General features: G+C 47.4%; 1 protein-coding gene across 1 annotated transcript in view; it reads right to left on the minus strand.

The window, feature by feature from the left end:
- Positions 1-14,077: 14,077 nt before the first annotated feature.
- The window catches only part of SAXO4 (stabilizer of axonemal microtubules 4), a 164,248-nt gene continuing 150,357 nt past the window's right edge, over positions 14,078-27,968 (minus strand). The window contains exons 13-14 of the mRNA XM_078683715.1: positions 16,004-16,086; positions 14,078-14,541 (exon numbers count right to left, since the gene is read on the minus strand). Of these exons, the coding sequence (XP_078539841.1) occupies positions 16,008-16,086 (79 nt within the window). The 3' untranslated portion in view covers positions 14,078-14,541; positions 16,004-16,007. The remainder of the gene's footprint in view (positions 14,542-16,003; positions 16,087-27,968) is intronic.

Raw genomic sequence — 27,968 nt, forward strand, 5'->3', positions numbered from 1 at the left:
GAGGTGACATGGCGCTCAAGCACCTTACCCAAGAAGGGTAGCAAGGAAATGGGGCGGTAGTTTGCTGAGATGGCGGGGTCAGCGCCAGGCTTCTTTAAAATGGGCACTATTGTGGCTGATTTAAGAGCCGGGATCACCACTCCCTGAGTAAGAGAGCTATTGAGGAAAGTGATGGGGGGGTGGGGACAGGCAGAGTAAATCTGTTGTAGGATTCTTGCCGGACAGATATCTGCCAGAGAACCCGATTTAACTTTCAAAAGTAACGCTAAGAACGCTTCCTCAGTGATGGGGGGAATAACATTAAGATGGCTTTGAGCAGTGGGGGGGAAGGGTCAACAAAGGCAGAGGAAGGGAGGGGAATGTTGGCTTTGATGGTTACAATTTTGTCCACAAAATAAATATTTAATTGATCAGAAAGGAACTGGGTAGGGGGGATTTGGGGTGAGACTCTGTCAGAGAAAGCTAGGTCGTTCACTATGCCAAAGATCTCCCTCGGTTTATTTTCCGCTGTCATTATTTTTGTTGAAAAATATATAGTTTTGGCAGATATGATAGCTTTTTTATACTCAGTGAGGGATGTTAGATAGTGAGTTTTTGACAAAGGACAGTAATTTCTTCTCCATTGCCTCTCAGCTTGCCGCACGGTCAGTTTTAGATCTTTCAGGTGGTCGGTGAACCACCTGTTGGAATCCTTGGGTCGACGGGTGGAGATACGGCGTAGAGGAGCGACCGAATCACAACCTCCAGCCAGCCAGGTATTAATAGCAATGGCTTGAGAGTTGGATGAAAGACCAGAAAGGGTCGGACAGGAATTCTGAAGCAGGGAGGTCAAGGAGAGAAAATCAACTCGGTTCCAATTCCGCGCCCAGGTGTTTTTGGCATGTGGGGCCTTGGACACCGAGTTGAGGGAGATGGAAAAGGAAATTAAGGCATGGTCGGACCAGGGACAGGGAGATACAGACACCTGGTAAATAGGAAGATTGAGGGACCAGACCTGGTCAAGTGTATGACCGTGAGAGTGTGTGGGGACGGAAATGTGAGGGACAAAATTAAGGGAAAGGAGAGATTCGGTGAATTCCTTAGATGCAGTGCACTCTAAAGGGTCCGAAGGCCAGTAATTAAAATCACCTAGCACTAAGACCGAGGCGTAGTTGACCGCCAGAGTGGCTAGAAGGTCTTGAAATGCTGGCAAAAACAGAGATGAAGGCTGGGGTGGACGGTACATCAATAGGCAGGTGATAGGCGGGGAAAAAGAAAGCGAGCGGACTACAAGGAATTCGGTAGGGGGGATAGGAGGAAAAGAAAGAGATTGAAAATTGAATTCAGACCGAGCAATTAGAGCCACACCACCACCTATCCTACCTGTAGGGCGGTCGGCGCGTAGAGCGACATAGGAAGGGGGGAGGGCAGCCAAGAATGCGGGAAGGGAAGAATCGCCAAACCAGGTTTCGGTCAGGAGAAGTATGTCAGGCTTCTCGGAGTCAAGAAGGGCAAACAACTCATGGTGGTGTTTGACCGCCGACCTGGTGTTGAGCAAAAGGACAGATAATGAGGGAACAGGAGAAGAGGGGTCTGGCGTAGGAGAGCATAGCGGCAGAGAGGCCGGTGAGGATGTCATCGGTGAGGGTATGGATGAAGGGGCAAGCCCTAATGAGGCAATGTGACTGCGGACGGACTCAGAGAGTGGCCAGTGGCCCTGGAGGGTGGTAAGCTCCTCAAATGAGTACGATGTAAATTTGGCATGGAGGCGTGCCCCTCGCCCCGTCCGGCCGCGGACGGGCGCAGACGGGCTTGCCTTAGGCGCGCCTTCGGCACGCAAACGTCGCGCCCGCTGCGCGTTCGGTGAAGGCACATGCTTTATGGGAATCGTGAGGAGGAAGGGGGCGTGGCCTCAGTGAGGGGGCGTGGCCTCGGCGCTCGCCAAAGTGGCAAAAAGGTTTAAGGGTGCTTGGAATACCTTGCGCAACAGCGTTGACTCGGCTGTGCGGGGACCAGGACTACCGTGCAAGGTGAGTAATTCACAGTTGAAACACAATTAAAAAGCAGTCAAATTCAAGAGAACAATTTTTAAAATCAATATGTACACACCCGGCTCCCGCTCAGGGGGACTCAACGAGCATTACATAGACGCTTGTATTCAGCGTCTATATAGCGCGCTGGGAGGGGGCGTGGCCTCAGTGAGGGGGCGTGGCCTCGGCGCTCGCCAAAGTGGCGAAAAGGTTTAAGGGTGCTTGGAATACCTTGCGCAACAGCGTTGACTCGGCTGTGCGGGGACCAGGCCTACCGTGCAAGGTGAGTAATTCACAGTTGAAACACAATTAAAAAGCAGTCAAATTCAAGAGAACAATTTTTAAAATCAATATGTCCACACCCGGCTTCCGCCTCAGGGGGACTCAACGAGCATTACATAGACGCTTGTATTCAGCGTCTATATAGCGCGCTGGGAGGGGGCGTGGCCTCAGTGAGGGGGCGTGGCCTCGGCGCTCGCCAAAGTGGCGAAAAGGTTTAAGGGTGCTTGGAATACCTTGCGCAACAGCGTTGACTCGGCTGTGCGGGGACCAGGACTACCGTGCAAGGTGAGTAATTCACAGTTGAAACACAATTAAAAAGCAGTCAAATTCAAGAGAACAATTTTTAAAATCAATATGTCCACACCCGGCTTCCGCCTCAGGGGGACTCAACGAGCATTACATAGACGCTTGTATTCAGCGTCTATATAGCGCGCTGGGAGGGGGCGTGGCCTCAGTGAGGGGGCGTGGCCTCGGCGCTCGCCAAAGTGGCGAAAAGGTTTAAGGGTGCTTGGAATACCTTGCGCAACAGCGTTGACTCGGCTGTGCGGGGACCAGGACTACCGTGCAAGGTGAGTAATTCACAGTTGAAACACAATTAAAAAGCAGTCAAATTCAAGAGAACAATTTTTAAAATCAATATGTCCACACCCGGCTTCCGCCTCAGGGGGACTCAACGAGCATTACATAGACGCTTGTATTCAGCGTCTATATAGCGCGCTGGGAGGGGGCGTGGCCTCAGTGAGGGGGCGTGGCCTCGGCGCTCGCCAAAGTGGCGAAAAGGTTTAAGGGTGCTTGGAATACCTTGCGCAACAGCGTTGACTCGGCTGTGCGGGGACCAGGACTACCGTGCAAGGTGAGTAATTCACAGTTGAAACACAATTAAAAAGCAGTCAAATTCAAGAGAACAATTTTTAAAATCAATATGTCCACACCCGGCTTCCGCCTCAGGGGGACTCAACGAGCATTACATAGACGCTTGTATTCAGCGTCTATATAGCGCGCTGGGAGGGGGCGTGGCCTCAGTGAGGGGGCGTGGCTTCGGCGCTCGCCAAAGTGGCGAAAAGGTTTAAGGGTGCTTGGAATACCTTGCGCTACAGCGTTGACTCGGCTGTGCGGGGACCAGGACTACCGTGCAAGGTGAGTAATTCACAGTTGAAACACAATTAAAAAGCAGTCAAATTCAAGAGAACAATTTTTAAAATCAATATGTCCACACCCGGCTTCCGCCTCAGGGGGACTCAACGAGCATTACATAGACGCTTGTATTCAGCGTCTATATAGCGCGCTGGGAAGGGGCGTGGCCTCAGTGAGGGGGCGTGGCCTCGGCGCTCGCCAAAGTGGCGAAAAGGTTTAAGGGTGCTTGGAATACCTTGCGCAACAGCGTTGACTCGGCTGTGCGGGGACCAGGACTACCGTGCAAGGTGAGTAATTCACAGTTGAAACACAATTAAAAAGCAGTCAAATTCAAGAGAACAATTTTTAAAATCAATATGTCCACACCCGGCTTCCGCCTCAGGGGGACTCAACGAGCATTACATAGACGCTTGTATTCAGCGTCTATATAGCGCGCTGGGAGGGGGCGTGGCCTCAGTGAGGGGGCGTGGCCTCGGCGCTCGCCAAAGTGGCGAAAAGGTTTAAGGGTGCTTGGAATACCTTGCGCTACAGCGTTGACTCGGCTGTGCGGGGACCAGGACTACCGTGCAAGGTGAGTAATTCACAGTTGAAACACAATTAAAAAGCAGTCAAATTCAAGAGAACAATTTTTAAAATCAATATGTCCACACCCGGCTTCCGCCTCAGGGGGACTCAACGAGCATTACATAGACGCTTGTATTCAGCGTCTATATAGCGCGCTGGGAGGGGGCGTGGCCTCAGTTAGGGGGCGTGGCCTCGGCGCTCGCCAAAGTGGCGAAAAGGTTTAAGGGTGCTTGGAATACCTTGCGCAACAGCGTTGACTCGGCTGTGCGGGGACCAGGACTACCGTGCAAGGTGAGTAATTCACAGTTGAAACACAATTAAAAAGCAGTCAAATTCAAGAGAACAATTTTTAAAATCAATATGTCCACACCCGGCTTCCGCCTCAGGGGGACTCAACGAGCATTACATAGACGCTTGTATTCAGCGTCTATATAGCGCGCTGGGAGGGGGCGTGGCCTCAGTGAGGGGGCGTGGCCTCGGCGCTCGCCAAAGTGGCGAAAAGGTTTAAGGGTGCTTGGAATACCTTGCGCAACAGCGTTGACTCGGCTGTGCGGGGACCAGGACTACCGTGCAAGGTGAGTAATTCACAGTTGAAACACAATTAAAAAGCAGTCAAATTCAAGAGAACAATTTTTAAAATCAATATGTCCACACCCGGCTTCAGCCTCAGGGGGACTCAACGAGCATTACATAGAGCTTGTATTTAGCGTCTATATAGCGCGCTGGGAGGGGGCGTGGCCTCAGTGAGGGAGCGTGGCCTCGGCGCTCGCCAAAGTGGCGAAAAGGTTTAAGGGTGCTTGGAATACCTTGCGCAACAGCATTGACTCAGCTGTGCGGGGACCAGGACTACCGGGCAAGGTGAGTAATTCACAGTTGAAACACAATTAAAAAGCAGTCAAATTCAAGAGAACAATTTTTAAAATCAATATGTCCACACCCGGCTTCCGCCTCAGGGGGACTCAACGAGCATTACATAGACGCTTGTATTCAGCGTCTATATAGCGCGCTGGGAGGGGGCGTGGCCTCAGTGAGGGGGCGTGGCCTCGGCGCTCGCCAAAGTGGCGAAAAGGTTTAAGGGTGCTTGGAATACCTTGCGCAACAGCGTTGACTCGGCTGTGCGGGGACCAGGACTACCGTGCAAGGTGAGTAATTCACAGTTGAAACACAATTAAAAAGCAGTCAAATTCAAGAGAACAATTTTTAAAATCAATATGTCCACACCCGGCTTCCGCCTCAGGGGGACTCAACGAGCATTACATAGACGCTTGTATTCAGCGTCTATATAGCGCGCTGGGAGGGGGCGTGGCCTCAGTGAGGGGCGTGGCCTCGGCGCTCGCCAAAGTGGCGGAAAGGTTTAAGGGTGCTTGGAATACCTTGCGCAACAGCGTTGACTCGGCTGTGCGGGGACCAGGACTACCGTGCAAGGTGAGTAATTCACAGTTGAAACACAATTAAAAAGCAGTCAAATTCAAGAGAACAATTTTTAAAATCAATATGTCCACACCCGGCTTCCGCCTCAGGGGGACTCAACGAGCATTACATAGACGCTTGTATTCAGCGTCTATATAGCGCGCTGGGAGGGGGCGTGGCCTCAGTGAGGGGGCGTGGCCTCGGCGCTCGCCAAAGTGGCGAAAAGGTTTAAGGGTGCTTGGAATACCTTGCGCAACAGCGTTGACTCGGCTGTGCGGGGACCAGGACTACCGTGCAAGGTGAGTAATTCACAGTTGAAACACAATTAAAAAGCAGTCAAATTCAAGAGAACAATTTTTAAAATCAATATGTCCACACCCGGCTTCCGCCTCAGGGGGACTCAACGAGCATTACATAGACGCTTGTATTCAGCGTCTATATAGCGCGCTGGGAGGGGGCGTGGCCTCAGTGAGGGGGCGTGGCCTCGGCGCTCGCCAAAGTGGCGAAAAGGTTTAAGGGTGCTTGGAATACTTTGCGCAACAGCGTTGACTCGGCTGTGCGGGGACCAGGACTACCGTGCAAGGTGAGTAATTCACAGTTGAAACACAATTAAAAAGCAGTCAAATTCAAGAGAACAATTTTTAAAATCAATATGTCCACACCCGGCTTCCGCCTCAGGGGGACTCAACGAGCATTACATAGACGCTTGTATTCAGCGTCTATATAGCGCGCTGGGAGGGGGCATGGCCTCAGTGAGGGGGCGTGGCCTCGGCGCTCGCCAAAGTGGCGAAAAGGTTTAAGGGTGCTTGGAATACCTTGCGCAACAGCGTTGACTCGGCTGTGCGGGGACCAGGACTACCGTGCAAGGTGAGTAATTCACAGTTGAAACACGATTAAAAAGCAGTCAAATTCAAGAGAACAATTTTTAAAATCAATATGTCCACACCCGGCTTCCGCCTCAGGGGGACTCAACGAGCATTACATAGACGCTTGTATTCAGCGTCTATATAGCGCGCTGGGAGGGGGCGTGGCCTCAGTGAGGGGGCGTGGCCTCGGCGCTCGCCAAAGTGGCGAAAAGGTTTAAGGGTGCTTGGAATACCTTGCGCAACAGCGTTGACTCGGCTGTGCGGGGACCAGGACTACCGTGCAAGGTGAGTAATTCACAGTTGAAACACAATTAAAAAGCAGTCAAATTCAAGAGAACAATTTTTAAAATCAATATGTCCACACCCGGCTTCCGCCTCAGGGGGACTCAACGAGCATTACCTACCTTCTGTTGCTCAAGAACCTCCCCTCTATCTTGAATATACTTTTGGTTATTTTCTGACGTATCGAATTTGGCTAAGATTTCTTGCATCAAGCTATTTAACAAGTCCACCAACTGACCACCTGAGACCCCTGAGGCAACTTCATCTCGAGACACATGTGTCGATGCGGGACTCGCATCGTCGTTCACGTTTACAACATTTGGGTCATTTTCAAGCCTTACTAACTCGGCTGGGATTTTCTGAGCCTCTGCGTGTGGGGAGAAATGATTCTCAAGCCTCAATGGGATGCCCTGTGATGCGGGGGATGTCATTTTCACCACTGGTTTTAGTGGGTGCTCATTCTCTCCCACAACCGGTTGAGAGCCAGCAACCTGCTCCATTATTTTAAAGTATGACCTGAGAGAAGGAGGTGGCTTAGGTAACGACCGCACCTCTCTTGTTCTTATAAATTGTTTATAACATCTTTTTTTAGTAGAACATTTTAATTGCAATATTTTTAAGTGTGATTTTAGTTTGCTTAGATTGTGAACGTGCTTATTATTTACTATATGTTTTGCTTTTAGAATGGGTCTCTGTGGAAGTTGAGTCTTTCCATGGCCGAGGAGAGGGTGTACTAAGGCCCTCTTGGATTCACTTTGGTTCCCCTTTTAGTTTTAGATTTTATACATTTTTATCTGACTTCGTTTAAGACATATTTCATTTCACAATATTATTCTAGAAAGACGTTGTACATCCTGCTTGTTTTTAGAAAGCCTTTTCTACTACATCGTCTGTACATTTCGTTCAAAGCTAAGAACAGAGCAATTTGTCCTAGTGTTTGTGTTGCCCTCTCAGTCCCTGAACTCTTATATCCTGTTGTCCTAATACGCAGTCCTATCTTTTCTAGTGGTAAACGTATTACAGAAGCTCCAGGGCTGTGACCTCATGGCCCATAGGGATTTGGGTTTGTAACATAAAATAGAAATCTTCAATCAAAATGTAATGTAGGGGGTGCTGCGGTACCTTTGCAGCTGCTCCCATCCAGTTCTAATGTGTCTATAAACATACATTAGTCTTGGCTATGAGATTGTTATTTTTGACCAGTGATTGGATATTTGTGCTTTGTTAATTGTTCACCCCTGACCTGGCTCCAATAACATGTTCTGGTGTGCGTTTCTAGGTTGAAGTCTACCCGACAGTGCAGCTGTATGCTTTGCTAACAACATCTTGGAGACACTCGGAAAACTTCCCTGAGAATGCATTATTGCTTACCATTGGCTTTGTGGTTTATATCCCCCACATGCTTATTTTCTATTTGCTGGCTTTATTTGCTTTAGGCTGTTCAGCATGGGGTTGTCCCTTCTGTTGCCCAAACTATACTCAGCACCGCTCAACTCAATGTCACTCCACTCTGTGCTGCTCCACTCTACGCTACACCCCTGCACTCTACACCACTGCAACCCATGCTGCACCACTCCACTCTGCGCCACTTTACTCTTCACCACTTTACGCCACTGCACTTTTCTCTAACCACTGAAGTCTGTGCCAATAAACTCTACACCACTTTACTCAAAACCAATGCACTCTATGCCACAGTACTCTACACCAATCTACACTGTTCCACTGCTCTCTATACCACTATACTCTACTTTGCAACACTACGCCACTGCACTCTACACAATCATATGCTACGACACTGCAATCTACAGTACTCTATCCCACTCTGCACCACTGTACTCTATACCACTGTTCTATACACCACTCTACTCTGCACCAATCTACTCTATCCCAAAGCACTCTATGCCACTCTACTACACACCCCTGAACACTAGGACAGTCTACTCTGCAACAGTGTACTCTTTGCCACTGAACTCTACACCACTCCACTCTAAGCCACTGCACTCTACCCTGCACCACTCCGCTCTACTCTGCACTACTCCACTGTATGCCACTTCTACTCTGAAACAATGCACTCACTGCCATTGAACTCAATGCCACTCTAATCTGCACCACTGCAATCTATACCACTAGCTTAACTCTTTGCCACTTGACTGCACTCAAAGCTGATGCACTGTACGCCACTACACTCTACGTCACTCCACTCTGCATTTCTCCACTCTACGCCACTGCTCTCTACTCCAGTCTATTTCAAACCACTCTAATCTCCCTGGCACCACTGCACTCTATGACACTGCACTCTACAATACTCTACTCAATGCCACCGCACTCTATGCCTCTTCATTCTACCCTGAAGCTATCTATTCTATGCCACCGCACTCTAGGCCACTGTATTCCACTCTGTGACATTCCACTCTACTCCACTCCATGATATGCCATTGAAAACTAACCTGTGTCACTTCCCTCCATTCTGTGTCACTGCACTCTACGCCAATCTATTCGACACTGCTGCACTCGATACCACTGCACTCTACGCCAATACACTGTACACCACTTTATTCAAAACCAATACACTCTATGTCAATCTACTCTGTACCCTGAACTGTCCCACGCTATTCTGCAACACTCTACTCTATTCAACTGCACTATATGTCACTGCACTTTGTATCACTGAACTCTATGCCACTTTACTCTACTCTGCACCACTGAACTCTATGCCACTGCTCTCTGGACCACTTTACTCTGGACCACTCTAAGCCACTCTATTCACCACTGCACTCTACAACACTCTACTCTGCAACACTGCACTCTCCATCACTGAACTCTCCGCCACTCTGCTCTGTACCACCATACACCACTCCACTCTGTGCCAATGCAGTCCATGCCACTGCATTCTACTCTACTCTAAGCCACTCTGCTGCACTCTATTCCACCGCACTCTACTCTACTGCAAGCCACTCTACTTCACTCAACACCTCTAAACTCTATGCCATCTCATCTACTATGCACTACTGCACTCTATGCCACTTTACTCTGTGCCTCTCCACTCTGCACCACTCTACTGTATGCCAATGCACTCTACCTCACTCAACTATGCACTACTGCATTTTATCACTGCACTCTACACCACTCCAGTCTAGACCACTCCACTCTACTTTACACCACACCACTCTATACCACTCGACTTTGTGCCACTCTACTCTGCAACACTCTATACAACTGCTTTCTACGCCAGTAACTCTACTCTGTAACACTCCTCTCTATGCCAGTACTCTATGCCACTGCACTCTATCCTGCACCACTCTACTCTCCACCACCGTACTCTATGCCACTTCACTCTACTCTGAAACAATATACTCAATGCCACTCCACTGTATGCCACTGCACCCTACGTCATGTTATCCCTCTTTGTGCCACTCCACTCTATGCTACTGTGTGCCACTCTACTCCATGCCATTGCACTCTATGCCACTTTACCCTAAACCACTGCACTCTAAATCTGTGCGCAATACTTTACCAATGACTCTACGCCACTACACTCCACCCTACTCCACACCATTGCACTATATGCCATTTTACTCTAAACCACTGCACTTTATATCTGTGTACACTACAAAACTACTGCACTCTATGACAGCTACTTCGCACCACTGCACTCTACCCCACTATACTCTAATCTGAAACACTCAACTCTATGCCACTCTACACCATTGTGTTCTATGTGACTGCACACAACACCACTCTATTCTACTCTGCACCACTGAACTCTACGCCACCATCCTCAATACCACTCTACTCTGCACCATTCTATGCCACTGCACTCTACCTCTGAACTCTTGGCCACTCTACTCTGCACCACTGCACTCTATTCCACTGCATTGTACTTTGCATCACACAACTCTAAACCACTCAACTGCACTCTCTGCCACTGCACTTTATGCCACCCTACCCTGCAACACACCCCTCTACGCCACTTCACCCTATGCCACTCTACACATCGGAACTCTACTCTGCACCACTCCACTCTGCACCACTTTTACTCTACTCTAAAATAATCTACTCGATGCCACTGCACTCTGCACCACTACCCTCTATGCCATTGCACTCTAGGCCACTGTAATCTATGCTGCGCCACTCCACTCTACTCTGCTCTGCACCACTTCACTCTATGCCACTCTACGTCACTGCAGTTTACACCAATGCACTCAATACTTTACTCAAAACCAATACACTCAACACCACTGCACTCTATGCCAATCTACTCTGCACAACTATACTTTATACAACTCCACTCTGAGCCACTCTGTGCCACTCTGCTCCAATCTAAGCCACCCCGCTCCATGACACAGCACTCCACGATAGTAAGCTGTACTCTATTAAACTCCACTCCACTCTGACACTTTACCCCGCTCCATTCTACAACACTCTACTCCACTCTGTGCCACTCTACGAAATGACTCCACTCAACGACGCTCAACGCAACTTCTTCTATGCCACTCTAGGCTATTTTATTCCAATCCATTCTATAACACACCACTCCATCCTACTCCACTCCACTATTCCACTCTACGCCAATCCACTCTATCCCATTCCATGGCACTCCACGCCACTCGATGCCACTCCACTCTATGACACTGTACACCACTCCAATCTACAACACTCTACTCCACTCTTGCCATTCCACTCTACTACAGTAGTTCTCTCTATGCCACACACTCTAAAACAATCCACTCCGCTCTAAGGCACTCTACTCTACAAACCTCTACTCTATGCAGCTCCATTCACTCAATGCCACCCTGCTCTATGCCACTCCTCGACACTCTATGCCACTCCACTCTGACACTCTACTCCACTCTATGCCATTCTACTCCACTCCACTCCTCAACACTTTACTCCACTGCACAACACTCTATGACTTTCTATGTCACTTCACTTTATGTTGCTAAACTCCACAACACTCTACTCCCTCTGCAACACTCCACAGCACTCTATGCCACTGCACGCCACTCCATGACTCTCCTCCCAACTCTACTCTATGCTATTTCACAACTTCTATGCCACTCCAAAACACTCAACTTTACTACACCACGTTCTAATCTACAGCACTCCACTCCACGCCACTCTCCTTTACACCACAAATTTCATCTATGTTGGTGTACAACATAGCTAAATCATCCAATAGCTCTTGTGTAAGCGAGACCTATTGGCTTTGCCAATGCTTGTTTAAGTATATATTTGTTCATTTCTTTTTTTTTTCCGTCACAAACCATAACTTCGGAACTTTAGCACCGAGTAAAGGACAATAGTACAACAGAAAGGATGCGTACCAAAACAGGTATATGCGAATACACATTATACTTATAATAATGTACCTTTCTCCGTACCTTTTATGTTAGGTGTGTCGGGGCTTAACCAGTGTATCAATTCTAGCAAGTAACAGTGTGGATTTTACAATTTTTTTCTTCATCTTGTTTTAAGTCCGACTGGTTCCCATGTCCAAGAAACATGCCATAGCATCATTTCAATTGGAATTCTATCTCGATACTTATATTCTATCTCGATACTACAACTTGCTTCCTGGTAAATAAGCCCAGGATGGGCACACGCGCTCTTTACTACCGAGGCCACACATTATGGAATGCTCTGCCTGTCGCAACGTGCCAGCCATCTTTATTTCAGGAACTAAGTGAAATGTCATCTTTACTGTAGATCACTGTCTCCAGACTCGGATTGGCAAGGCTCTGTCTCTAGCTCTCTCTTCTGCTCCCTCTTTCTGGGCCAGACACACAAAGGGCCCCCGCACTCATGGCAGAGGCCCCGCAGTCATGGGTGAGTCGCCGAACTCAGGACTGAATCTCCCCAATGAGACGAATTCTCATTGCGGAGATTCTGCTCCGAGTGGGTTGACCAGGGTCGGCTTTAGCACTGACGGCGCCCGGGGCGACAATCAGTTTTGGTGCCCCCACACCGTATGACAACCTCCTCGGATTCTCTCACTAGCACTGGGCAAAAGTGCCCCTCATCTCTCCAATCATAGGTTATTGCTAAATACAGCGCCCCCCTGAGGTCTGCGCCCCCTCCATAGATCAGCGCTCAGTTCGCCGCCTCCACAGGTCAGTGCCTAGTGCGGCTGCACCAGTCTCACCGCCCAAAGTCCGGCCCTGGCATCGACTCCCCCACCACTACGCAACAAGTGCAAAGGCCCCGTTAATCCGGCCATCTGTCTTTTCCTGTTTCTCTGTCCCGGTCTTTCTCTCTCTCGATCCCTAGCACATCCTTTTATGTCTCTCTCATCTCCCCTGTCCACTGCCCTCCTTCCCTTTTATAATGTCCATATGGAACAATGCCGGGTGGAAGGTGATATGTATTTGAAAATCTGACTGGCCTAATCAGAAAGATGAAGTTACACGTGTACATTTTCTCATGTGTATATCTACTCCTGCATGTAGATGTACATCTACACTTTTGTGTTGTTCAGCATTTCCAAGTGCAGATTTACACCTAAGTGTTGACTTACATCTTTCCACCCCTTCAGTTCACATCAGTGGAAAATGCATTGGCACGCTCCCTACTGGGTCCGAGTGCCACCAGCATAGGTTTCCTCACATATGCACAAGATTGAAGAGAACTTTTGGGGGTTTCAGTGTTCCCAGGAGGCAAAGGTGCATCCAAGGTCAAGGAATCCAAGTGGTTACTTTTATCTCTTCCGTTCTTGATACACTGGTATGATAGCCACAATCTCGATCAGCATGTGTAGCTGGAGTGATCTGGCCTCTTACTTCATCCCTCGGGGACACATACACGCACCCTGAAATTCACTCTCGCTCGCTCTTCTCTCAGTTATGTTCCTGGCTGATGGCAGTGTCTTCTGCAGAGGCGAGTCTTCAGGTCCTTTCTACATCTCCTGAGGGTTTGAGTAATTTCTGCTGTTGACAGGGATGGTTCTTCCAGATCCAAGGAGCATGGATGTCGAAGGGCTGTCTTAAAAGTTTTCTCTTTCTTGCAATGTTTGGTTTGCAGTCTGGTGATGCCCTTGCCTGGTGTAATGCTGTGTTACTCAGATGGTTTCACAGGGTGCTTCTTACTGTGAGTGTAAATAATGTAGCTGCATTTGAAGATGACGCGGGCTTGGAGGATGAACCAGTGCAGGTCATTAATGTTTGGGTGATATGGTTTACCCTCTTCAGGATTTTGATACCCTCTGCAGCATGTGGGATGTCTTTCAGAAGGGGCTCCTTGGTGTTAAAGGGACATGTACACTTACACACAGCAGCGTAGGAGGCACGCTCGGGGATTCCTCTGCCACAGGGGTGAACAGAGTTCCTTGCTGTGGGATGCCAGCCCAAGCACAGCTGAACACGAGACCAGCATGCCAGCATCACCAGTGCCATTCTGATGTCCTCCACCGCCCACATCCTTCATTGCATGGGAAAAGTGACAGTGAGCAATGTGAGGGACTGAATGTACTGAAACTTGAGTGCAGGAGGTATCTCCAGACAGGTTTAAATGAGGCCTTAAGAGACCCTGTTTGATTAAATTCATAATACATTTTAATAAAGTTATCCATAGTTTAGCTCTTATCATGACTTTAACTTGATCTTTAAAAATAACACATTTTTAACTCTAAGTCAAAGAGCAGAGTCTTCGTGCACTCCAACAGCACTGAATCAAAAGACACTCACAGCCCCATGACAGCAATGTGGAGGTTGTGGGTCATCATTTCCAGAAAGGTGGGCTCAAGATATGAACAGCCTCAGCTGACAGACCTCACATGTTTATTCAGCCAGCAAATCAAGGTATTTAGCTGTCCCAAAGCTTCTTGAACGTCACCGCATCACCATCAGCACCTCATTTATTAGTAAGTGCATTCTGTCAGAATACAGAGGCACAATAACATTTTTAGTCATAGGATTATTTCGAAGATAATAAAAAAGAGCCTCTTGACAGTCTTTTAAGTAGTCTCACATCCAATGTAACAGTGTGTCGAAGACAAACATCTGGAAAAAAACACAAGGACACTCTTTAGCTGAGGCATTGAGAGGTGCAGCGATGACCCACACCCTATGCACTTCATAGCACACTCCAACCCAGAGGACCCAAACGCTGAGTGCTAGACTTGCGTGGGTCCAGCCACTCCACAAGCACCCACGCTAGGGTCACGAGGGCCCTTTCCTCCACACACAGGGCCATATTTATGACCCCAGTTGCATCACGCAACGTGGTACATGTGCAATGCAACTGAAAATTGTGATTTATGCAGCCGCTCAAGACCAATTTGCGTGGCCGGGAGTGGCTTCATAAATCTCGAGTAAAGCAAATCAGTGCTAATCACTGCATTGCCTTACTCTACACCAGGGAGATGTTCCACGGGCATTACGTGCGTGTTCCCACACAACTCCTATGGTTTTTGATGCATTCCCAGATGTACCAGAACTGGAGAATGCACCTAAAATATGCATCTTCCCAGGAGAGACGTAATGAGGAGAAATATCTTTATTCCTCCTCTTTACTTCCTCTTTCTATGTGTGCTGTATTCTTTATACAGGTATAACCCTCTTTGGATTGTTATTGTGCAGGAAGGTGCCCATTCCTGCACAACACCAACCCTGCATGCAACATAGGCACCCTTCTACCACGGTGCAAGAGTGTCATGGTGCAAGAGTGCCTGCATTGGCTCTAGGAAACCATAAAAAGCAGAAAAACAGTGCAGAGGAGCAAGGTGACTTGCTGCACTGCAAGACAATGTTATAAATATGCCCAACATTGTCCACTTCAGGATCAAGCAGACCCAGGAGTCACAGTGGGCCCATGATAGCCCAAACTCTCCATGCCTAGGTAGCACCCTAGGTTCATGGGGGCCAAACATTCAATGTGAAGAAGGCACAATCACTCATACCCAGAGATCATTGTGCTCATGGGAACCCACACTCTCCACACCCAGGAGCATACTAATAACATGAAGCATCAAACAATCCCACCCAACCAAGCCCATGAGGGACCAGTCACTCATATTGGCAAGACTGTTAAGAGCCTAAGTGCATCACAGCTCTAAGCATAAGCCCAGGGCCAAGCACTCAATGCCTAAGGGAAACCCCTATATTCAGGAACTTCCACTCAGTCCAAATGCAGAGAGCATTCTATGTGCTGATGGGGCACTGAGCAATCCTTAATCCTTAGAGAAACTAGGCTGCTGAGAATGTAAGCCCTCCATACCCATGAGGAGTAGAAACTCTAAACGCAATATGTGCAGGAGAATATTAAGGGAAATGTAACAGATACCACAGAGAATGGTAAGCATTCATGTGCTGCCAAAATCGCTGCTCAAAGCCCAGGAACTACTTTAAAAATGAGCTCTGTATATTAAAGTTGTCACCAGTACTACTTTCCTAGTGGTCCGTAGAATCCAGAAACTCTTCATCCTAGGTGTATAGGAGGCATTTAGGGTTCAGCGATATATACCTGGTTAGCAGATGAGGTGGACAGGGCGGAAGGCTCTGTCATGCGTATGGTCATCATAGAAAGGGTCGGCCTCTTTAAATGTGCTGTGAAGAGAAACACCAAACATGTCAGAGGTGACACACAGAGACGTTTTAAGGCATGGGCAAAATGGGCAATTGCACAGGGCCTCCACCTTCCAAGGAGCCCCCTTGGGAAAGCAAACTTTTGCTGTAAATCCCTTCTGCGTATTTGTGTATCTTAGCCTGTAGCATATAATTCACTATTGTTAGGCAACATGGGCTTGAGTTAGCAAAAATGGGCAACAAAATGCCAACATGTTCCAAACAGGGGCCCCCAAAATATTTCTTGCCTGGGGTCCACAAAATCCTTACAATGGCACTGGTGACACAGAGAAACTGGTAAACACAAAACCAAACACAATGTATGTATCAGATTCCGACACTACACTTCAATGAAAGTAGCAAAGCTGAAATTAAATGAAGGGCTGCCTTCAAAATGCAAAACCTTGCAGGATTGATGACAGACAGGAACATTTTTCACTTTGAGGTGTGGAAGTATACCAGTGGCACAGGAAAGTTTGGTAAACTCTAGAACACCACGCCAAAATATATGAACATTTACCCCAGGTTGGAGAACCAGAGAGGATAGACATGCTATACGGTCAAACTTATAAACCATTTAAGAAGTGACCTAAAGATGTGTGCATTCCTGCGGCGGTTAAACCAAGAGAGCCTAGAAGTTCACTAAAGGGTCACAAGGTGTCTGTGCACACTGGATTCCGTGCAGTGGCAACAGTTGCTATGCCTCAATATTGTCCAGGTTAGACCAAATTAAGGAGGCCCCATGAGTGATAACACTAGCAGCACACGTGTGATGATGTAGCACTGGCTCAAAACTTGCTACAGTGAGAGAATGAGGCCCCATAACAGAGAAGAAGAGTTAATGCTCATTGAGTTTACCCACGAGGCGTAGCCACTACTCATTTGTAGTTAGGTCTGCAGGTTAAGGTCCCGAAAAACATGCTTGTCCCCAGTTAGCCCCATCTGAATTGATCTGAGCAGCTCCATGTTCAGAGACTAATCTTTAGGTCCACACAGGTCATGAGGGTGCTGCTTTTCAAATGCTGACTGATCAAGTCCAGTGCATGTTCAGTTCAGATAATAGGAGTACATCTCATAGTCAGCGAGGGGCGTTGTAGTAATTTGTAGGTAACCTTCTGCTCAGGAGAGAGAGAACTTCTGCAAACTATATCCTAGGAAAACCTCGAGAACCTGTTTGGATGGAAAGGAATGTGTATTTCAGCGCAGAGTCAGATATCTGCAAAATCACTCCTTATGTTAGCAGTTGTGAAAGGGGTCATGTGCTCTGCCTGTCCCTTCATGCAGAATTACAGTCTCTTAATCATACATCCTTCGAGCTAGTAGTCTTCCAGGTGGGCGGAGGTTTTCTTCCACTCTAGTGTGAGGGTAGTGCCTGTTCCTTCACTCGTCCTCTCACAGTTATGAACTAAAATTGAGCCGGGACGGCTCCTCCGCTAACGCTTGTGTCGCCCCACTGCTCTCAGAGCAGGAAAAATAAAATGATAATAACATAGGGCGAGGCAGGGCTGAGGTCACACAAGGAGGAGTGGTGGGCACACTCTAAGTGCGCATGACGTTTTGTCCATCCGTTTGGGGCAGCCCAAACAGTTATGTGCACTTTGCATGCTCCCCACCGGGTTGTAATGCACAGCCTGGTGGGGAAAATGCCATGCTCCCACTGCCTGTCTGCCAAACCACGGCACTTTTTAAAATTATATTTTGTCCTACCCCCGCCACCCCAGTTCCCCGCCATCCACCACTGAAATTGAGATAGGTACTTGCTTGAATGTTGTTTTAACATGAACCCTTATTGTGAATTTGAGAAAGCTTATTAATGAACTAGAAATGCATATGGAATCATATTATAGTTGCTAATGCAGTAGGCCTTAAACATGCATGACAAATACAAATAAATGTGCCTGCATTTCTTTCTTTGTAGAATAGAAAAGAATCGTGAATTATTTGAAACTGCCTGGGTTGTTTGTCTATTGTATCTTTACAGGACTAACAGATTTGTAACATTATAAGGACGAAGTTTGCAGCGAGTTTTGGCAGAGGTCTGAATGTTCTCATACTGTTTTATTTTATATAGTGGTTCCTGTCCAGTCTGAAGTACGTGCAAGAAAATGTTGTGCAAAGAAATGAATTAATGAAATATATTTCAAAGTTGTTATTTTTCTACTGGTGGAAAGTTAAGTGAATGTGACGAAAGCCCACAAAGAAAATCATAGTTTAATGTGTATTTGTATTTGAGAAAGATAAAAGTGTCTGCACAGAAAGCAATGGAAAAGTTCCTATTGCTGTTAGAAAGTTATGTATTTAATATGTCACAAATATTTTAAGTTCTGTGTACATGGATACACAACGCAAAATTTTCAAAACCATATAAGAAGGCTCAAACTGATTGGCAAGCAGGTTCTCTCACACACACACTTAAGTATACTTTGGTCTTGTCATGTGGAGCAAGCACTCTGTTGATCAGTCTAATGATTTGACTATGGTTTATTTATTTGGCTTGCATACATGTTTCTTTAGCTAATTTATGTTGTGTGAGTGTACTATTTCACTCATTATTGGTACTAATTTTGCTAATTACATTCCTACTGTGCTGTTAATTATATTTACTAGATAAATCTAATACTTTGAAAAGACCAAGAGAGTGCCTCTGGTGGAATTCTTTGTGACAGAATTTAGTCTAATTTGCCTCCCACTTATCTTGCGTATCGACCCTTCTTAATAGAACAGAAGCGTCAACAAAATGACATCACTTATTAGCTTCTCTATCTGCTTCTTTATTGTCATCCGTATTTCAATTAGATTGTTTACGCATTGAACCCTACCATCTTCCCTCTTTCTCCCTGCAGCCAACCCCCGCATGCAGTCAACCCCACGTCGCGGATGGCCAATGCCGCATAACCATTGCCTGCGGCCAGGCCCTGCAACCAACCCCACATGCAGCTAAGCCATGCAGCCCCCCTCCTTGGTCTGATTTCGACCCTGGGCACCTCGTCCCCCAAGGCTCCGCTTATTTGGTGGGGAGAACGGATCATCCTCACTGGGCGATTCTGGACCTGGGGACCTCATCCCCAGTGACCTGGTGTCTTTCTTTGAGGGGAGAGGGTATGAGGCCTCCTCTTAGTGCTGGTTTTGGCCCTGAGGACCCATTCCCCAGGGCCCCTCAATGTAAATTATGGGGCAGGGGGCATGCAGCCCACTTCCTGTGGGCCGATTTTGGCACCCAGGACCCACCTCCTGGGGTCTAGCCAAATAGTAAATGGGGACGGTGCAAGCAGCCCCCCTCCCTGGGTTGAGTTTGGCCCAGGGAATCCCCGTCTCCGAGGCCTACGCACCTTTTTAACTGGGGAAAGTGTACGCCAAAGGACCCCATCCCCTGGGCTTTAGCCAGTTATTAAAAGAGGAGGGGGCATCCAGCTTCCCTCCCAGGCTGATATCGGCTCTGAGGACCTCCTACCCCAGGGCCCAGGAAATAGGTAAAGAAGGAGGAGGGCTTCACAACCCCCCTCCCCGGGTAAAATTTGGTCCCAGGCTACCTATCCCCAGGGCCCAGCCAATTAAGGGTCACTTCTTTTGTACCCACCCAGGTAACCACCATCTGCTTGTTGGGGGGCCCCCTGGGGAGTACCAAGGCCCCTGCAGCCCCAGCCGGCAGCACACATCCAGCAGGTGAACCCATTGCCCCTGCCCGCAAGGAACAGCTACAAAAATGCTGTAAGCGTCCCTTTTGTGACATGGAAAAACTTGAAGAAATGATTAACATTGGATTCCATTTGCAAAAATAAACAACTGAAAAACATGGTGAAGTTCATGGCATTTTATTATGCAAATAAATTAAGGCTGTGCACCTGGATGGGGGCGGAGTCGCGCTCCCAACTTTCTTGCTATATTCCTAGCGTGGAAAAGGGCTGACCACGTTTCCCGGGGAGCACGCGGATTGATGAAAAACATCAACATAAAAAGGAACTAATTTAAATTGATTAAAGATAGCGTGCACATCGTCACTATTTCAAAAATCAAAGTGAGATCTGCCACGAGGATAGAGATCAGAGTAAGCACATTGTATATATGCGCTGGTTCGCCCCACGCAGCACGTGCACAATTTCTTAGTACAGACGACTCTCATAGACACGGGGCATGGAATACAACATTAATATGTAGGAGGTCAAACTAATGAAGTATGTGATTGCGCTGCAGTTAAAAAACATTTGAAAGAGCTTCTTGCACTGCTGGCACATAATTTTTAACATGGGAGAAAGTGAAGTACCGGCGGTACACGGGGCTTGTAAACAAACCTTTAAGTCTCTGCTGTTTGATAACTTTGTTGTCATTGGTGTGTCCTTAGCCTCCCAACCTATCAAAGGGACCCCCTCTTGAAATACTTTGGGCCAGGGAATAGAGAGGAACAGCAATATCACAACAAAAAGGAATTCCCTCGTGGCCTTCTTTATTTTACTCCAGACATGTAGTTCCTACTTTCAAGCAAAGTCCTTCAAAACATGGCAAGCACAATTATTTATTTCATTTATATTTTTTATTTAGTAAGTTATGAAAAACAAGATGCAGTAGAATTTTTAATAAGGATGTACTGCCTACTTAATCGACGGATGTGACTTTCCATAGAAACCACCACCCTGTACCTGTGCTAGGATATCCATACAGAGTGCACAAACTGTTGTGAAGAACTTTGTTCTATCAAAGGTCCTGAGGAAGGTGGTCTAAACCCACCGAAACGCGTCGACCTAGCGTGACAGTTCACATAAAGATCTGTGACTCCTTAGATACGGAATAAAGAGTGTATGCTGCGTGAATGTTTTAGGATGTGTGTTGAGTTTGTGAGAATGTCATGGTGTGCTCTTTGAAGGGTATCGTGTATATAAAAATAATCTTTTTTTAATTGTTTATATATGTAATGCAAATGCTATATATGCACTGATCTAAATCTTTTTCGAGATATGAATTACAAAATTAAAAGTATAGAAATATATAAAAAACTTTTTCTAAAAACAAAAGATGAATACTGAATAAAAAATATAAATGAAATAAATAATTGTGCTTGCCATGTTTTGAAGGACTTTGCTTGAAAGTAGGAACTACATGTCTGGAGTAAAATAAATAAGGCCACGAGGGAATTCCTTTTTGTTGTGACTTAGCCTCCCAACCTACATAATTACTTCTGAATTACCGAAGTGGTATCTGATGTGAGGTATGGAGAGGCTAACCACAAGAAAAAGATCCTGAAGTTTCCCTTTCTGTGCATAATGACTAGGATGGTTAATAAAAGTTGTTGTCTTAATGATAGTAGACATAGAAGTGGCCGATATAGTGAGATATTCTTTAAATAATGGGAAACAAAAGAAGCACAGTGGCCAAAATAGTGCGATATTATTTAAATAATGGGAAACAAATAATAGAACAAGCGCTGTGCATAATTACTTCTGAATTGCCAAAGTGGTATCTGCTGTGGGGTATGGAGAGGCTAACCACGAGAAAAAACTTCTAAAGTTCTCATTTCTTTGCATAACAACTAGCATGGTTTTCAAAAGTCGTTATCTTGATTATAGTAGACACAGAAGTGGCCGATGTAGTGCGATATTCTTTAAATAATGGAAAATAAATAAACTGTGGCGGGTATAGTGAAAAGCAACAGAATATTCCCCATTAAATTATCCTACTCAAGAATCCATACCTTTCAATCAAAAAGTGCAAACATCCTCCCGATGTCTTCACTACTCTACCGGAATTGCCCTGATGCTCAATCCTCTGACTTTTGACCTTTTTCCAATCGGTTGTCTCTTCCCCTCCCATTCACCTGTTCCACGTTAGACCTCTCTCATTACGTAAGCTCCATTAAGAATATAGTGAAGGTGTAAGCGTCCCTTTTGTGACAGGGAAATACTTGAAGAAATGATTAACATTGGATTACATTTGCAAAAATAAACAACTTGAAAACATATTATGTTGCTTTTCACTAAACATCGTGGGTTCATTAGTGAGGTGGGGCAGTACAATGTAGAATTTGTACCTGTCAAAGAGAATAAGGGGAGAAGGGTAGAAAGCAGGGGTACTCATTTAAAATGGCAACAGGAGGTTGCATTTATTAGCGGGAAAACGTTGATATGGGGAGATAGCAACAACTGTATGTGTAATGATTAATGAATGGCACTGGGTCATGTACAGAGTCTAACAGATGTGATTTTGCATTTATAGAATTTAACCCCTGACGAAGAGCCAGAGTTTAGGCTCGAAATGCATTGGGTGTATAAGAACGACGTTTGTGGATTAACTTATGCACACTGTCATGGCGCAGGAGAACGTCTGGATGGGCATTCCTGCTCCATTAAGAATATAGTGAAGGTGTAAGCGCCCCTTTTGTGACATGGAAAAACTTGAAGAAATGATTAACATTGGATTATATTTGCAAAAATAAACAACTGGAAAACATGGTGAAGTTCGTGGCATTTCATTATATAAATAAATTAAGATCTCACTTTGACCCACCGGTGGCATGGTGTCTGTTCATATTCACACACCTTCCACACATGAATCACAAACCTTCGATTAACAAGGACATGGTCTATCTGTACCATCCACACAGTGTTCTCATTTAGCTTATGTGAAGGGGTGATGTCTGTACCACTTTCATCACTTATACATGCACCCTCTTTGTATAGTGCTCATGTTGGTGTGTTCTAAACTGTGGTTGCCCTCTGTACCTAGCCCAAACAAAATCTCAGTGCACAGCAGATCAACTAACGTTTTTCAGCCTTTCAGCCTTGAATGTAACACAGACATTGAAGTTGTACTGGGTTTTCACTGTAGTCTTCCCTTCACCCCTAAATGCACATCCACTGTGTATGTCGCTCAGATTGATCTGTCATTGTTCTTGCCTGTAAGGGATGGCTTACCCATGCTCCCAGGGCAGGTGTTCACTGCTGGGGATAGCTTCTCAATGCTTACAATGATTGTGCTCACCTGCAAGGGATGGCCTGTCTGCTCATCCTATCCATAAGCTCTGCTGTAACAGATTGTCTAGTTGTGCCAAGAATTGATATATTCATCTGCAGTGGATGGTTAGTCTGTTTGTAAACCTGTTGTGGTGTTTAATCTGCAAGGACTTGCAACCTGCTTATCTTGCTTGATGCTCCCTTGTTTTATTACCTGCTCTGTTTGTGCTGCTTATGCAAGGTGGCTTGCCCTTGCTGCAGGTAGTCTGTCTGAGCCATGCATTTATGTTTGCACAGTTCTTCCCCAAACCAGAAGTTTTCTGCTTATGTCTTATACTTCGAGAAGCATACATTGGTTTACCACATTGTGGCAGTGCCATGCATGCAGAGTGTTTGCTTACACTAGCCTCCTTTTTAAGGAGGTTTTCTATTTGTTTGAGGTCAGGAATGATATCCAGTGTTCTTCCTCATGCTTGTGGTGGTCTGTGCCTGCTCCTATTTCATGGTGCTTGTGCTGTTTAAAATCCTACTGTGAGAAGGAGCTACGCTGGCAAGCAAGATGGCCGCATAAGCTCCCGGCTCCGCAGACCTCCGCCAGCAGCTCGTATATCCTGCAAATTATCCTGTTTTCCAACCAGACTCCCGTAAATATGGGGAGTGACTGACTCTGAAGGCGCAATCCCGAACTTTTTATCACACCGGATGACGGAGATACGCCGTGTTTCATTTTTGGCCTACCTGGGAGTGGAAGCCGGGGCCTCGATTTCTAACCCATCCAGGCTGGAATTGAACAACATCGGCTGTGAACCTTGGGCTTTGTCCGGTCTCCCGAACGGGAACATACTCTACCTGTTTTAAACGGCGATTTTGTGTCCTGCCTGCAACACACACGCTACGGCGTGACACATCGTTTGCTGCGGCCCTGTATCCGACGCCCGGAGACATAGTAGGCTTGTCGGGGGGGTGCGGACGGGAGCCCCGACCAGCGGTGAAGGTGAAAATTGTGAGGTGAGAGCGCCCGTGGTTGATGTCCGCTCCAGATTTGCCTGCTTCCCCGGAGTAGCCAGCCTCCAGGGTCTGCAACCTGATCTGTTGCTTACGAGAGGAGATGGAGGGGACGGAAGGCACACCACCGCTGCGCGCCGTAATGGCGGCCATTAGAGCGCTCCACTCACAGATCATCGTCAACTACCAGGCACTGTCGGTAACAATGGATGATCTTTGCCGGAGACCGGACAGCGGCTTTTTGCCATCATCGCAGCCAGCGGTGCCACCAGTGAAACATCGTGTATCCAACTTCGAGGTCCCTGTGCAGACGCCGGATCCCTTTCGCGCTGCTGATTCCTATGAGACAGATCGCGCGCCCGTGGACATTGTCAGCGTCCCTTGCTTGAACCCTATCCCGCCGACTATCACTATGGACAACTTTGACTGCCTTAACAAGATCACCTGTGACTATTGGAAAGTTTTATCATCCTTCCACGCTTTTCCTCGCTTGCTCTGTGGAGATCGTGAACTTTTATCCTTTATTTGGCTTGCTCATACTGACTTGAACTTTCATGGAAACTTTCCCTCTCTCATTGTTGCAGTGGCCTGGGTTGTAAGTGCTCCAGTGGACATTCGTACTGGCCAGGGTTAACTTGTGGGACTTTTTAGGATACGTGAAAATAATTTACTCTGCTGCTGGGATTGTGACCTGTGAAATGCGGGAGTCGGGTGGTATGTTTCGTACTTCCCGGATTGATTGTGCATCTCGTTACATTTATTTTGCACTTGTTTCCGGGTGGTTGCGTCTGGTGGAGGGTAAGGGAGTCCAGGAGTGTGTTTTTTTGTCTCTCCTCCTCCGCTTCTTTCCTTCTCTCTTTTAGGGACGTTTCTGGGCGACAGGCACGCTGCTAGTGGGTTAGGCCGTAGCCATTGCAGGGGTGCAGGGTGGTGGGGGGGGTTTGTTATTTTGCCTTTGTTTTGTTCTATGGCCCCTTCTTTCTTCTCTTTCTCTCTCTTTAGGGTATTCCTCTGGGCGACAGGCACGCTGCTAGTGGGGTAGGCCGTAGCCATTGCAGGGGTGCAGGGTGGGGGGTGCGGGGGGGTTTGTTATTTTGCCTTTGTTGTGTTCTATGGCCCCTTTTCTTTTTTCTCGCAGGGTCCGGTAGCGATACTTTCGATCTCATCCTGCTGCATATGAGTGGGCGGGGTTTGGGGTGGGTGGTTATGATGATAGATAGGTAGCTTTGTTCTTCTCCCTTAGTGAACATACTGGCGCTTGCATTTTTACTGTTGGTCTATCTTGATCCATGACTGCCTTTTAACGCCTACCCGCATTTTTATACCTCCAGTGTGTAGCTCCGGATATCCTGTATCTTCTTCTTTATCTTGTTTTTTGGGGGGGGGGGGTTCAATGTAAAATGAAACCTTAGGCATATCCTTGATCTCGAAATGGTTACAATACATCGTCTATCCTCTACCGCTGCCGGACCCATGGGTTGTCGGCTGAAGAGCTGTGTTATTGGATTTCCCGATACGTTCTGCATACATGTGGTGACCGGCCCCTGTCGATGCAGGGCTACTTCTGTATTTTGTGTTGAACGATATAATAAAGGTTTTCAAAAAAATAAATAAATAAATAAATAAATAAATCCTACTGTGAGTGATGTTATTTATTTGACCCCAGTTATGGTGCCCTGGCAGTTCTTCGTCTCTCTAGTGGTTTGCCCCTGATCCAAGTGCATAATCAATCAATCAATCAATTAGGAGTTTTATAAAGCACGCTACTCACCCGTGAGGTTGTCAAGACGCAGGGGGGGTGCAGCTCCGGATCACTCGAAGTGCCAGGTCTGAGGTTCTTCCTGAAGGTGAGGAGGGTGTGGGAGCGTCTGATGTTCAATGGGAGCTCGTTCCAGGTTTTGGCTGCGACATAGGAGAAGGCTTTTCCTCCTGCTCTGGTTCTGCGGATGCGGGGGGTCTCTGCGAGGGCGAGGTATGCGGAGAGAAAGTTTCTCTTGGGTCCTTTTAAGGAGACTCTCTCATTGAGATATTTGGCCCCAATGTTGTGGAGGGTTTTGTCGGCATGGGTGAGCAGCTTGAATGTAACTCTCTTCTCGATGAGGAACAAGTGGAGGTTGCGTAGGTGTTGGGTCATGTGTTCATGCCGTGGGGTTCCGAAGACGAGTCTTGCTGCGGCGTTCTGGATGGTCTGTAGCCTGTGTAGGAGACTTCTGTTGATTCTGCCATAGAGGGCGTTGCCGTAGTCCAATCCGCTGGTTATGAGTATGTATTGGTGTATTTGTATATGTATTGGTGTATTTGTATAGCGCAAAACCTGTCACCCTTCGGGTATCCTGGCGCTTCGACTTGGATAATACAGACACAGTGTTTGGACAGTAGCACAGCTTACAAAGAGAGTCTACAAAGTTTTTGGAAACAAATGAGTTGTCAAGGTCTTCTTAAAGGAAATAAAATCATCCATGCTGCGCAGGCATATTGGTAGGGAATTCCACAATTTCGCCGCGGTAAACCTAAATGATCGGCCTCCCATCCGAGTCCTCAAAATCTTGGGAACTACAATCAGACGGGCTGAGGCCGAGCGGAGCGATCTTATCGGTACATACCAAGAAAACTGGTCCTTCAAAGAAGTAGGGCCCAGGCCATGAAGGGCCTTATGTACCAAGCAAAGGGCTTTAAAATCAATCCTCTGCGGGATTGGCAGCCAGTGCAGATCCCTGAGTGCTTTTGTGGATGAATCAAAGCGTCGGCGTGAAAGGGCCGATTTTGCGTCACCCATGAGTGCATGGGTGACGGTTTTTCTGCATTCAGGGGGTATATATTTGAAGGTCTTGCGGAGGATCCGAAGGCAGTTGAAGCTGGTGGAGGCGATGGATTTGATCTGGCGGGTCATGGTGAGGGAGTGGTCGAGGATGATGCCGAGGTTCCAGGCGTGGTCTGTCGGGGTGGGCGGACTCCTGAGTGTGGAGGGCCACCAGAAGTTGTACTAGGCCGAGGTGGAGGGTCCGAGGATGAGGACCTCGGTTTTCTCTGAGTTGAGCTTCAGGCAGCTGCTTTTCATCCAGGCGGCCACGCCTCTCATTCCTTCCTGGAAACAAAGTCTGGGTCTTCGGGGTTCTTCGTGAGGGAGAGGATGAGCTGGGTGTCATCGGCTTAAGATACTATGCTGAGCCCGTGTTGTCTGATGATGGCGACGAGGGGGCCATCTAGATGTTGAAGAGCATGGGGCTGAGCGATGATCCTTGGGGAACTCCGCAGTTGATCTGTGTGGGAGGGAGTCTGATCCTCTGGGTTCTGCCCGAGAAAAAGGATCGTATGCAGGAGAGGGCGGTTCCTCATATTCCTGAGTCGTGGAGTCTGACTGCCAAGGTGCGATGTGAGACGACGTCGAAAGCCGCGTAGGATGAGGGTTGTGGTGTGCCTCTGGTCTAGTAGCATGTGGATGTTGTCTGTGGCAGCTAGGAGAGCCGCCTCAGTGCTATGGTTTCTGCGGAATCCGGACTGGGAGGCGTCTAGTATGGAGCTTTCTTCGATGAAGGTGGTCAGCTGGGTGTTTATGAGTCTCTCGGTGACTTTGGCAGCAAAGGGGAGGAGATAGATGGGCCGGCAGTTTTTCAGGTCGGTCGGGTCGGTCATGGGCTTCTTGAGGAGAGGTTTGAACTCTGCTCGCTTTCAGTCGTCTGGGAAGATGCTGGGTTCGAAAGAGGTGTTGATGGTGTGTCCTAGTTTGGGTGCGATAGTGGCCCTGTGGTATATGTGCGGTGGGCAGGGGTCCATGAGGGCTTCTGAGTGGGTGTTCTTCATGGTTGTGGTGGCGTGTTCAGCGGTGGCAGGATTCCAAGTGGTGATGATCGGCTGATAGTCGGTGGTGGTAGAGTATGGGGTGATGTCTGGTGTCTGCTCGCTGAAGTTGTCGTAGAG

The sequence above is a fragment of the Lissotriton helveticus genome, chromosome 3_1 (assembly GCF_964261635.1).
Source record: "Lissotriton helveticus chromosome 3_1, aLisHel1.1, whole genome shotgun sequence".
Lineage (NCBI taxonomy): Eukaryota > Metazoa > Chordata > Amphibia > Caudata > Salamandridae > Lissotriton > Lissotriton helveticus.